We start from the raw sequence: 12,054 nt of genomic DNA on the forward strand, positions 1-12,054 counted from the left end.
TCTCTCTCTCTCTCTCTCTCTCTCTCTCTCTCTCTCTCTCTCTCTCTGCTATCTGTTTGAATGAAAATTGCAAGTGAAGAAAAAAAAATCGATAAAAATAAACATTGGCTGACTTGAATACGCTTTTATCGCAATAATTTGCACGCAATCATCATTCTCTTTATGCGAGCAAAAGCATTTTCAAGACTGTTTTGTGTCGGTGCTATTGTTCATTTTATGCGACTATCAAGCTGCTACTGCTCTATTGTTGAACGGAGCACCACTATACACTTCTCTTGCCTATTGCCGTGCACTGTGTGCCTGTGAAAACTTTGAAGCGGCATTTTACAGCCCCTCATATGCGCGCCACATATAAATATACCGCGGTGTAGATTCGCAGACGCCCCATATATAATTATGTGCAGTTGATTTTTTCTCTATTTTGATTTGCCATTTCTTTCGTTTTTGTTTGTGTTTTATTTTGTACCGTCGTCGTCGTCTTCGTCAATTTTCCAAAACATAGATAAGAGAACAGGAACGGTTTTATTTCATTTTCTTTTTCATTACATCACATTCACAGAACCTGAATCATAAATGAGTCACTTCGTGAACGGTTGTTGTTACTCCGACCAGCGTAACGATGGGAGTTGCCTGAATAGAGACGGTTAAATGCTACACACAAAAATCGATAAAAGTAAACACTTTGAAGTGTGTAACTGTAAATATAAAGTAGCCGAAATAGCCGAATAACAATAAAAATAACAGCAACAACGCGTCAAACCGAACCGAACCAACAATGGAGGATTTATTAGCGCAATTAGTCAAAGAAGCCACGGGACCAAAGTTAATGAATTTGAAAAATGCGTCGCAAAATGCTTACGGTATGGAAAAATGTACCAGCAAACACCGTATTGCTGTGTGTTTTTTTTTTGCTTTCTTTTTTTTGGGTTGAAATATTGGTGTGCTTTTGTAATTTCGAGCGAGTTTTATTTATGCGATTGTTTTATCGGATATATTTATATTCGTATCCTTTAGATAAGTTGCAACGGCAGCATGGTACACATCGAGACGCATCGTATGAACTCCGTACCGTATGTTTGACAGCCATACAAATGGCTTTGGAAACTAAGCGGCCGAAATTTATCTCACTGGCTCTCAATGGAATGCACGTAAGTGAACTGTCGTCATTCTCCTCCTCCTCCTCCACCTCCTACTTTTCACACAAAGTGCGGTTCTTGTAAACACTAATTTTTCATCAGCAGCATGAGCAATGTAAATCATGCTGCGTTACTGATAGACAAATACAAAAGCATCATCATCATGAGGCAGTTTAATAAATGGCGGTGTACTTTATTTTAAAAAAAAGGATGGAAATATTCTTCATTAAATAAAAGATTTTGCACCACTTCATGCCATAGCAGAGCATATTTTTCATAGCAACATTATTTTTTTTTCTCCCTTTTCGCTTTTTTTCATCTTGCAACTGAAGCGAGTCATTAAAGACGAACGATTTTCGGTTGGCATCGAGCCAGAAGACGATTCACTATGGTTACCCGCACAACTACTGCGAACCACTTCATCAGTACTGGTACAAGGATCTTGGGCAACTGAAGAGACTCTTGTTAACATTTTACGCTTATTTCTGGCCATGGCTTGTTCACCTTCGTGCACACTCAACGGTCGACTCTTAATTGAAATTCTTTCAAAATGCGGTGATTATCTCAGACACATAAAAGAGAAAAGAAGAAGAAGAAGAAAAAACTTTCACCACCATAATGATATCGTACATTCAAATTTTTTGGATTTACTCTGTCTGTTTGTTTCGTAGGTGAATGCTGGGAAAGTGGTTCACGAGCCGTTCGTGCCGCATCGCTTGCTGCAGCAAGTCAATGCTTGCGAACGTTCTGTGCGTTTCTAAAAGATGAAACGGAAGACGTTATGAAATCTGCACCAACTGGCTTAATCACCGTTGCACAAGCATCAGCTGTATACAATGAAGTTATCCCGGTTATGCAATGGCTATGTAGCCGACTCATTGAGCCAAAGTAATGGAGAAACTTGTCATCAATTTACATAAACGAACGAAATTATTCACCGAATTTTTTTGTTTTGTTTTTTTTTTTCTTTTCCCGTTCTTACAAACCCCAAATGAATAAATGAATGTCTAGAGTTGGAACGCCGAAGAAAAGTGATTCATGTGGATCGTTGTATTTAACCGAATGTGTTCTCACGTTGACAACCGCACTGCCGAAAAATGTGCAAACGAATCCACATTTTACGGCATTTCTGTGGCAAAAATTCTGCCCAACATTGGCTGCAGCACTCGGTTCTCCCGGTCGCGTTAACTTGGATAAGAAATTCACGTACAAGTGAGTTGAACCCGTGAGCATAAAAACGACTTATTAAACAATCGCCGAACAAAACTACAGATTAACAGGCAATAACATATTATTAACTATACTTAATAACATAATAATAACGGCCGATATATTGGTCCAACATAACATAATAATAACGTTATTAAGATTCAGCATAATAATAACATAATATGTTATGCGTTATATCGGGTGTTATCTTAATAAATCCTAAGATTCGGCGGTAATAACATTTTATTAACTATAATAATAACATATTATTAAGATGGATTTATTAACTCAATTAATAACATATTATTAAGATACAATCTTAATAACGCTTTTTTCGCGCATTTCTTTCGCCGGAGCACTGACAAGTTGTTTTTTCTCTGCGGAGTACACACATGAATTTTTTGCACTGTTGCAATGAATTTAAAATGACTCTTTGAAACGGAATTATCATGTATTGAACTTAACCATTAAGTTTGGGAAATCGCCAGTCCCGACCTTGAAAGGATCAATTTACCATATTTTGTCTGCATTGTTATAGGTGTGTACATCGTACAGTGCTTTTTTTTCTCTCCAGCTAGAGAAAAGAATGCGCGAAAAAAGCGTTATTAAGATTGCATCTTAATAATATGTTATTAATTGAATTAATAAAATCCAAACCTAATAATATGTTATTAATTCAGTTAATAAATCCATCTTAATAATATGTTATTATTATAGTTAATAAAATGTTATTACCGCCGAATCTTAAGATTTATTAAGATAACACCCGATATAACGCATAACATATTATGTTATTATTATGCTGAATCTTAATAACGTTATTAAGATAAAAAAAATCCCAACATAACATAATAATAAATATGTCGGGCAATAACATATTGATAACATATCGAAAATGTAAATCTGTAAACAAAACGATACAAGAAAAAACTACCAAACAAAACACACGTTAAAAACGTAACACAGCAGGACGGTACCGTTCAAAACGAAACTCCGCTGTGCTACACATTACCGCTGTGGTACGTTTTGTTCGGTAGTTTTTTCTTGTATCGTTTTGTTCGGCGATTGTTTAATAAGTCGTTTTTATGCTCACAGGTTCAGTTGTACCCATTTGAAATTCAATTGTCTGTTATCGAAAATTTGAAATGTTAATTTAATTACCATCAAACCCATTTTTTGGCTATGAATAAATTTTTGAATGCTCTCTTTTTTTTGCTCTTCGTGCATATTCTCAGGGATGCGCTACATATAATAGAAAATGAAACGCGTGGTTTCTTTACTGGGCCTGGATTGGATCCACCACAAGCCCGATGCATTTACTTGACAGCAATTCAATTACTTCGTATTGCTGGTGCACAAAATTCCCTTCGTCCAATGCTTGAAGCTTTATTTCATCGTATGCTGCTATTACCATTACCACAAAATCGTTCCGACCCATTGAAATGCGTCAAAGAAATATTTCGGTATGGTGTTGCCTTTTCTGTTGTTGTTGTTGTTGCTTTGTGATGACTGAGCGCAATATCAAAACGACTCATTTATATGCAGAATGGTTTTTGACGACATTAAAATTACGCTCATTTTCAGATCTCCCGCACGTTTGGTCGATTTATCAGTGATTTTGTACATGGACAAAAACCATGGCCACAACTGTGGCGATGACATGGCTCTGTTTCGACTGTAAGCCCGCCACTTTTGATATGAATACCATTTTATGTTTGCGAATGAAAAAGCAATTATGTAAAATATATCAACATCATATTCCGTTTTTGTTTTTCCCATCGTCACTTTCTCCCTCTCTAACACACACACACACCAGAATCATTGATGCGATGGAAGAATGTGCATTGTCAGCACAAGCGGGTAACTCATGTGAAAATGCACTTCAAGCAAGTGTCGAGTGCATTGTTGCACTTTTAGAGAGTTTACAGACATTATGTTCGGGTAATATCGATGAAAATGCGATGTGCGATCAAACCGTTCAAAGCATCAACAATCGTTTCGGTTCATTGAAAGATGTCGACTACACGGGGCCACTCACGTATCAGTATATGGCGAGGTTACCAGCACCATATCGGTTCGTATGATTTTGACTGGACTTGTTTTTTTTTCAATGTTGCATCTTCTTCTTTTATGAAATCAGCATTGAATCACATTTGTTTGGAATGCTTTTTTCTGCGGTTGATCCATAAATAATTTATTCTTCATTTAAATTCAATGGAATAACGAAAAAAACCGGCATTCAAATCAAAAAATAAATATCACATGTGACCATTTGTTTGAAACTTAAAACAGAGATGCAGTCGCGGAATTGCGTGAGAATGGCTTTGAAACATCGTCTGGTTCCGAAAGTGAGCTAGATGGCAATGACGGTGAAATCGCGTCCACTGGCTCTGGAGACACGGAAGGCCCCGAAGAAGAGCTACATTCATCTAGCGATGAAAATTCCTCAAGAAACGAAGGGAATTGGCCGTATTCGTATCTTGAAGCACCACCTCCGATGGGATCAAACAGCGAATTCGATCGACAACACGCCAGGGAATTTACCAAATCGTTAGCAAATAACTTAGTACCGCGTTTGCTGAAACTTCGAACAACGGTTGAAGTGGACGAGGCAATTCAAGATTTTGCCTCGAATATTTGCCAAGAAAACAGTTTGAATTATTCGGATTTCGATTACAATCTGACCGCTATAAATGCAGATGGCATTTATTTGGCGACATACTCAGCATTGCTGCTTAGTTTTCAATTAATGAAAGCGGGCCATTATGAGAATGCAGAGGTGAGACAATCAAATATAAATCACATTGAGTCCAAGTGAAATTTGCGTTCGATTGATGTGAACCATTTGCAGAATGTTCAAATTTAATTATGATAAATTCAGGACAAATAATTTATCTCACTTTATTGTTAATTAATCGATTTCCGCTTCATTCATTTGCAGGAATTAGTGACAATTCCACTGACTGAGCAGCAATTTGTGGCATCTGTACAAAATACGGGTGTTTTAGTATACTTATCAACCGGTTGGTTATGTGAATTGTATCAGTCGATAATTGCGTCGAATCCAATGGTGCTATTGAAAAAAGAGGAATGTTTCGAGAATCGGTGCGCGTTAATTGAATTGTTACAAGACGCAGCTGGAATTGGTCAAACGCAAATGTTATCCGAGTGGTTGCGTTTGCATAATGTTGGCAGTTTGCACATCGATTTATCGGATCCACGACGAGATGCGGCGAATAAATTGGCACGAAGACTGTTGACTTGTTGCTGGGAATCAATGGTAACGGTGTTGAGTGCGGCTTTGGATGATTTAAATACGTCAACCAAAAATAGACTGGTAGTTATGTCGCAAAAGACGTTAAAATTTAAAAAGCCACAAAACATTGGCGGCGAAGCGTTATTTGCACTGTCCTTGGAAGGACTGCATGCAGCCGCTACACTTAGCAACTCATTAAATTTGCAACATTTGGCTGGTAAAATCTTATCTCTGCTCGCAACCAATGTGTGTTCAACATCTGGCCCACGGATTACGGCAAGTCAAGCACTGTCAATGGATGTCGTTCTCACCGGTGGTTTGGAATTGGGTTCGTACAGTGGTGAATGTTGGATGCCCGTCTTTTCGGTGTGTCGACACGTCACCCAAATCGAACATGATCTATTTAGCTTACAAAATACTACACTGAGTCCGTCGAAAAGTAATGGAAAAATTGGTGACAATACAGAAAAATCGGTGATAACACAGGCTGGCACCGGAAATGATAAACTTAATCTATCCTCATGTCCAATTGATGACGATGAAACGTGGTAAGTTTCACTGATGCTGCTTTTGTTTTACAACCCCATTAAAAACACATATTAACATTTGTCATTTTTATTATCTCTTTAACATGCACGCAGCGTTGACGTTTATAGCTTTTTACAAACACCATTACAAAGTCCATCCACAAATGTAGCATCTATTCTGAAGAATCGTAATAGTTCGAATGAAACGTTGCTCAGTCAAGCCGACACAGCAAAAGTGCTTTGCACTCTATCACATCAAGCAGAAAATCTCTTTGCTGACGCAGCGGATCGTCTCTGTTTACCAGCTTTGCTACAGTTCACCAAGAGCTTGTGCCGGGCATCACGTGATCAGCTGTACCGCAGCAACGGTTCGAAAAAAGTGAATCGCATGTGGTGGCCGACACGTGCTTGGAAGCAAAAAAATGATTCAATGCCATTGGCATTACTATTGCACCGTGTCGGTGATGTCACTTTGAGAGTATTCCGTAGCTCACGACCTCTATTGCATATTCTAAAGGTGTGGGCCATTACCGGGCCACATTTAATGGATGTAAGTCAATTGAATTTGCTCTTTGTTTTCATTGCAAATATAATTACTCTATCTATCTCTGTGTTTTTTTTTTCTACCTTGTACCCACTTGTACCTTGTATCATACTCATATATAAATTTGCATACGTCTCATTTGAATATACACAGGCCGCGTGTCACAAGGATCGCTCAATATCGAAACGAGCTATTGAATATATTCAAGATGTTATTACAAGTCTTCTTGTCGAACAAACAGAACTACCTCATTTCCATTTTAATGAGGCTCTTCTCAAACCATTCGAGAATCTATTGAGCATGGAAACTTGTGATATTGATGTTCAAGTAAGTGGCCGTCGCAACATTGAAAGTAAACAAATTTCGTCTTTGCTTTATTTTTACTCTTGATTTTATTACACGAAACCAATGGGTTTCTTTTTATACGTTGAAATTCAAATTTAAATATCAAATATGCAATGAATTTATTTTTAATCAAAAATCCAATTTGTTTTTCTCTCCCCCACTCTCTTTGTGCCTCCCCGTTTCGTACACAGGATCAGATTGTGGCATGTCTGTATGAAATAGTTGAAGCACACAGAACGGAGATACGAAGTGGATGGCGGCCGTTGTTTGGCACATTGCGAAACGCACGCAATCGTCCATTGAACACAACTAATATTATTGATATATTTAGGGTATTTTTGGAGAGTGACAATACGCTTGTTTTTGCAAACGCTGGCTTAGACTGTATCTTATGTTTGCTATCTTATTTGGATGCAACATCATCAAATGGCAATGGATGTGCCAGTGATTTCGACACAACATTTCGTCCAATCGAATTTCTGCATGAAATTCTAAAATTCTTGGAGCGTTGCGCTTCAATTCTATCGTTTATGTACAATATGCCGAAATGCCCAAACTTCCATTCAACGCACAAAATTAAGGGTATCGCATACACGCACACCATCGATGCAAACATACCAAATTCCATGGAGAATTTCACATATTTTGGCAACGATTATTTACAGTTCGGCAACGAACAGCACATGATCTCGTACCGGTCGCTGCACATTGACAAGGATTCAATCACTAAAATTGATGAATTGGATAAATCATCCGGGGTGCTAAAAGTATGGTTCTTACTATTGGACGGTTTGACGAATGCATTGATTGTGTGCTCGGTGCAACATCAATCGGCCATTCTGCAATGTATCCTAAAGTTATTTAAAAGTTTACAAAAAACGCCGGGCATTGAATTTGCATTCTATTGCATCAATCATTTACTCATACCCATGATACAGGATTGGTTGCGCTATGTCAATAAAACATGCAGCAGTTGGAATATGATTGAGAAAAACTTTAAGCATTGCTGTGGCATGACAACCGATCTGGTGGTGGATTGTATTGAACAACAGGCACAAGGTCATTTCAGCCAATTGGAGCGTATCGATAAGAGTCCGATAAAAACAAAAGTCACGAGTATTAAACGGTCGAATGACAATCTGAAATATCATCATCATCATCATCAAATGAGTTCAGATGATATGAATAATATTTACGGTGAACCGCAGAATTCGAAAATGTCGGCCGCTGCAACGTTGACGCTCAAACAAATACTGCTCGTATTGATTGAGTGTTCGGCTCAAAGTCAGGAATCGGTGGCACGTGTAGGGGTATCATGTTTGAAGCATGTAATTTTATCAACTGGTCATTTGTTCAACGAGACACAATGGCTTATCGCATGCTCGGCCATTCATAGAGCATGCACCGTCACCGTTGCACCATTACGTCAGCTGTCGTTTGCATTTCACGAGAAATCGAACAGTTTCTATGGGGATTGTGCAACGGTGAAGGTGGCCGCACGACGTGACAGTACAATCGAGGAAATTATGCGAATCAATGCACTGGCACAGAATGTATTTCTAATGGACAATCAACGTGATCCACAGAATAAAACCGCATATTCAAATACCATTGACGGTAAAATACCGTCCGATGATCGTAGCTATTCGTTTTTATTGTATCCATTGACAACGAGTTTCGGTCAAAGTGTGGAGAATTTTGTTATTCGCATTCCGTATCGTAGTTTAGTCATCGGGCTGTTAGCCAATCAAATGCTGTTGCCACTCGTCGCAAAACTTTTGCTTGGAAATCTCAAATGTGTGCCATCCGAAGTGCATTCGTGCATTTTTGAAAATATCAGCACTAATAAATCCGGTACACAGTATAACGTTGGTTTTCGTTCGCGCGAAATTTTACTACGATGCGTTAAGCAATATTTAACAAGTTCATTGGAATTTGATTCACGTCCCGGTCTGAAATTCCTCATGCAAAAGGTTTCGAATATTGATTTTGCTGCCAATTTATACAAGCAAATGACGTCGTCATGGATGATTTACTTTATCTCAATGGTGGATTCATATTTGGTCGATATCACCGCATACAATCTCAGCGTTGAAGATTTAAATTATATTTTAAAATCGTGTTCACGCGTTAACACATCCACGGTGAAGAAGAAGGAGAATTTTGTGCGTTATTTATTTTCATTGCAAGACGCTTGGAATTTGGTGTGTGATATCTATTTGAATAATTCAAATATTCGAAATGGTGATGGTTCCATATGGCAGACGACGCAAAAATCAATCGAATCACTGTCAAATGATGGTGGATGTGGCGTTGGTGTGGGTGGTGATGCCAATGAAAATTCAGCAGCTGATGACAGCATCAACATGGAACGAAGCCCAAACGATGCAAATGGCGGCACCGAAGAAAATGATGAATTCAATACCAGTGAAACTGGTTCAACATCACCGCTCAACCAAAGCAATCACCGTAACAATCCATTCGATGTGGTACGTTCACCCAGCATCGAGCTATCCGAATCCAATAAATCCATTGCACCTGAGATCGAACAGCAGCGTGCATCAAGCATTTTGAAAGATTTAAATTTTAAGCGTGCCGTTTTATCACAATTGGTCATCGCATCAATGGAATTGCTGTCGACATTACCGAAGAAAAATGCCGATGATTTACGTTTGCTTATGACACCGACCATACGCGAATCATTTCGTTTGGTTCAATTACAAGATAACGAGCTTAAACTGGTGTAAATGGCAAAGTGAGAGTGCAGCGAATCCGTGAATCGTATGCATGCCCGCAAATGCCATTTGCCAAACTCAGTTCAATTTATTCAATGCACCGCATGGTTCATATTTTTTTTCTGCTTTACATATATATTGAGAGAAGGCAACAAAGAATGCATGAATAAAAATAAAACAATGGTTCAATCGAAATGAATTAAGATGAGAGAAAAGAGTGAATTATTTTTTTTATGAACATTTATATACACTAATAAAAAGAAAAACAAGAATTATAATGCAAGTACAATGGTAAAATACCAGGGAGGAATTGGAAAACTACCTTAGCTATTGGCGAAAAAGAAAAGAGAAGGAAATTGGTAAAAGATATCTATCAAATTGAAAAAGTCGTTACTTGTTTCCACTTCATATCTGTTATCGATCTATCTATCTATATATAACCCTTTAACCCTCTCCCAGTCCATATATATACACACACATATACATATATACAATCACTAATCACTCTATTGAAAATCGCTTCGAAACTCCCTATCTATATATATGTTTCCCTTCGAATCACATAAACAAACAAACAAATATATATATACACATACGATGTACCGAAATAAATGAGCAAGCTAAGCAAGAACTATTAGGTGTGTAATCAATAAATATATTAGGCGGTAGCAAAAAAAAAATGCAAAGAAAAAGAAGAAGAAGACAACACTTGTTTTTTAGGTTGCCTATATTTATCAAAAGCAAACAGAACAGAACCGTTCCCTCAGCTCAATGTACAATAAGAGACAAAAAAAAATTATGTATACAAATATGGAAATTTATTTTGTATTTATTCTTTATGAAGATAAATAGACGAAAAACCGTGAAAAAAAAGTAGTTGAGTACCGAACGAATGAACGCCGACATCGTCGTCGACGAAAACGACGAACGAACGAATTGTGTATTTATGTTCCGTGCGAAAAACAAAATGATCTATGATTAAATGAAAGAAGAAGAAGCGAAAGCAGAAAAATATAAAAAAAAATCGTTGTAAAGGCTAATGCTATTTAATTCCTAGAATATGTATCTAATAAATTTTGTGTGTGCAACATCAACATTTGTTCTTCAATTTTGTTTTTCTTGTCATTGTTGTTGTTTTTTCGTACCTTTATTCTGTGAGTGTAATTAATTTGGATCGCATGTTTATGCTGCTTGGAGTGCGAGTTAATGAGCTCAGCGCCATTTGTATGTACAAGTGTATGTTTGCGATTGGATAAAGCAAATATTTGATTTATGTTAATGACGACCATCAACAGTAACTTTTCGTCTATGATGTCTGCGTGTTTTGCGTTTGATTCCCGCGAATCAGGCCATTTCATGAACAAAAAAACTGCTTTGAAAGTTTGTTACACAAAATCTAAATTTTGTTGAAAATCTCCTTATTGTTTTTGCTGTTGTAGCACAAATGATACACAATTGTACTTACTATTACTTTGAAAGTGATTTACGAACCAGTCACCGGGCGATAAAATGTTGCGTCGCGTTTTGCCGGGTTTTGCGCAATTTTCGTGGTGAGTCTGGAATGGTGGGCGATGAGAACGAGAGAGAGAGAGAGAGACAGACACAGAGGCAACACAACCTGTCATATTAGATCGTCAACAATAACAATGGACGTAAAAAATGGAATTCTAATGACTTTTTGTTTGTCGCTTCAACTCTTCATTAATGAGATGCATCAAAACCCGATACACAATCGGATGGAAGAATGGGAGAGAACGAGAATGAAAAAAAAACTAAACTCATTTCCAATCGATTGTTTGACATTTTGCAAATAAATCGCAATGATGATTCAATAAAAACCGGGTGTATTTATCCTTGGATTTAATTGAATAAAACTTGTTACGCTTGTATCATATCATCATGCATACAGTGTATATTATACACGGAGCGGAGTGCTCATTTTCTATGACATAAATGTGCATCGAGCTTCTATTTTTCATCGAGAATCAATGCCTAGCTTAACATTTGCCACTGGCAAGAGAATGAAATGGAAACAGCAACGAAAAAAAAAAATCAACAACCAAATTAAAGTTGGCGCTGAAAATTGATAGCCTAGAAAGTGAGTAACGCGAGACAATTTAAACACTGAATACTATGTAGCTAATGTAATCTGATGTGATAATGAATTTTAGAGTTTGTATAACCTTTCAATCAATGCGCCCCGCTCGGTGTGTTTTCTGTCTACACTATGCTTTTTTTTTCTCACTCTCGTTCGCCCAAAGTCGTTTATTTACCGGATTTAAATCGCGTGCAAGTCACACCA

At 37.6% G+C, this 12,054-nt stretch overlaps 1 protein-coding gene across 2 annotated transcripts in view; it reads left to right on the forward strand.

Moving 5' to 3' along the window:
* The window catches only part of LOC129566327 (brefeldin A-inhibited guanine nucleotide-exchange protein 3), an 11,561-nt gene extending 715 nt beyond the window's left edge, over nt 1–10,846 (forward strand). For both annotated transcript variants that reach the window (XM_055442162.1, XM_055442163.1), the window contains exons 2-14: nt 560–860; nt 1,015–1,148; nt 1,469–1,691; nt 1,808–2,024; nt 2,148–2,348; nt 3,581–3,808; nt 3,930–4,022; nt 4,162–4,419; nt 4,638–5,124; nt 5,287–6,149; nt 6,243–6,678; nt 6,826–6,999; nt 7,209–10,846. In XM_055442162.1, the coding sequence (XP_055298137.1) occupies nt 776–860; nt 1,015–1,148; nt 1,469–1,691; nt 1,808–2,024; nt 2,148–2,348; nt 3,581–3,808; nt 3,930–4,022; nt 4,162–4,419; nt 4,638–5,124; nt 5,287–6,149; nt 6,243–6,678; nt 6,826–6,999; nt 7,209–9,764 (5,955 nt within the window). In that variant the 5' untranslated portion in view covers nt 560–775 and the 3' untranslated portion in view covers nt 9,765–10,846. The remainder of the gene's footprint in view (nt 1–559; nt 861–1,014; nt 1,149–1,468; nt 1,692–1,807; nt 2,025–2,147; nt 2,349–3,580; nt 3,809–3,929; nt 4,023–4,161; nt 4,420–4,637; nt 5,125–5,286; nt 6,150–6,242; nt 6,679–6,825; nt 7,000–7,208) is intronic.
* Nucleotides 10,847–12,054: the final 1,208 nt, after the last annotated feature.

The sequence above is a fragment of the Sitodiplosis mosellana genome, unplaced genomic scaffold (genome assembly GCF_009176505.1).
Source record: "Sitodiplosis mosellana isolate CC-2019 unplaced genomic scaffold, AAFC_SMos_1.0 Smas_scaffold_3, whole genome shotgun sequence".
Taxonomy (NCBI): Eukaryota; Metazoa; Arthropoda; class Insecta; order Diptera; family Cecidomyiidae; genus Sitodiplosis; species Sitodiplosis mosellana.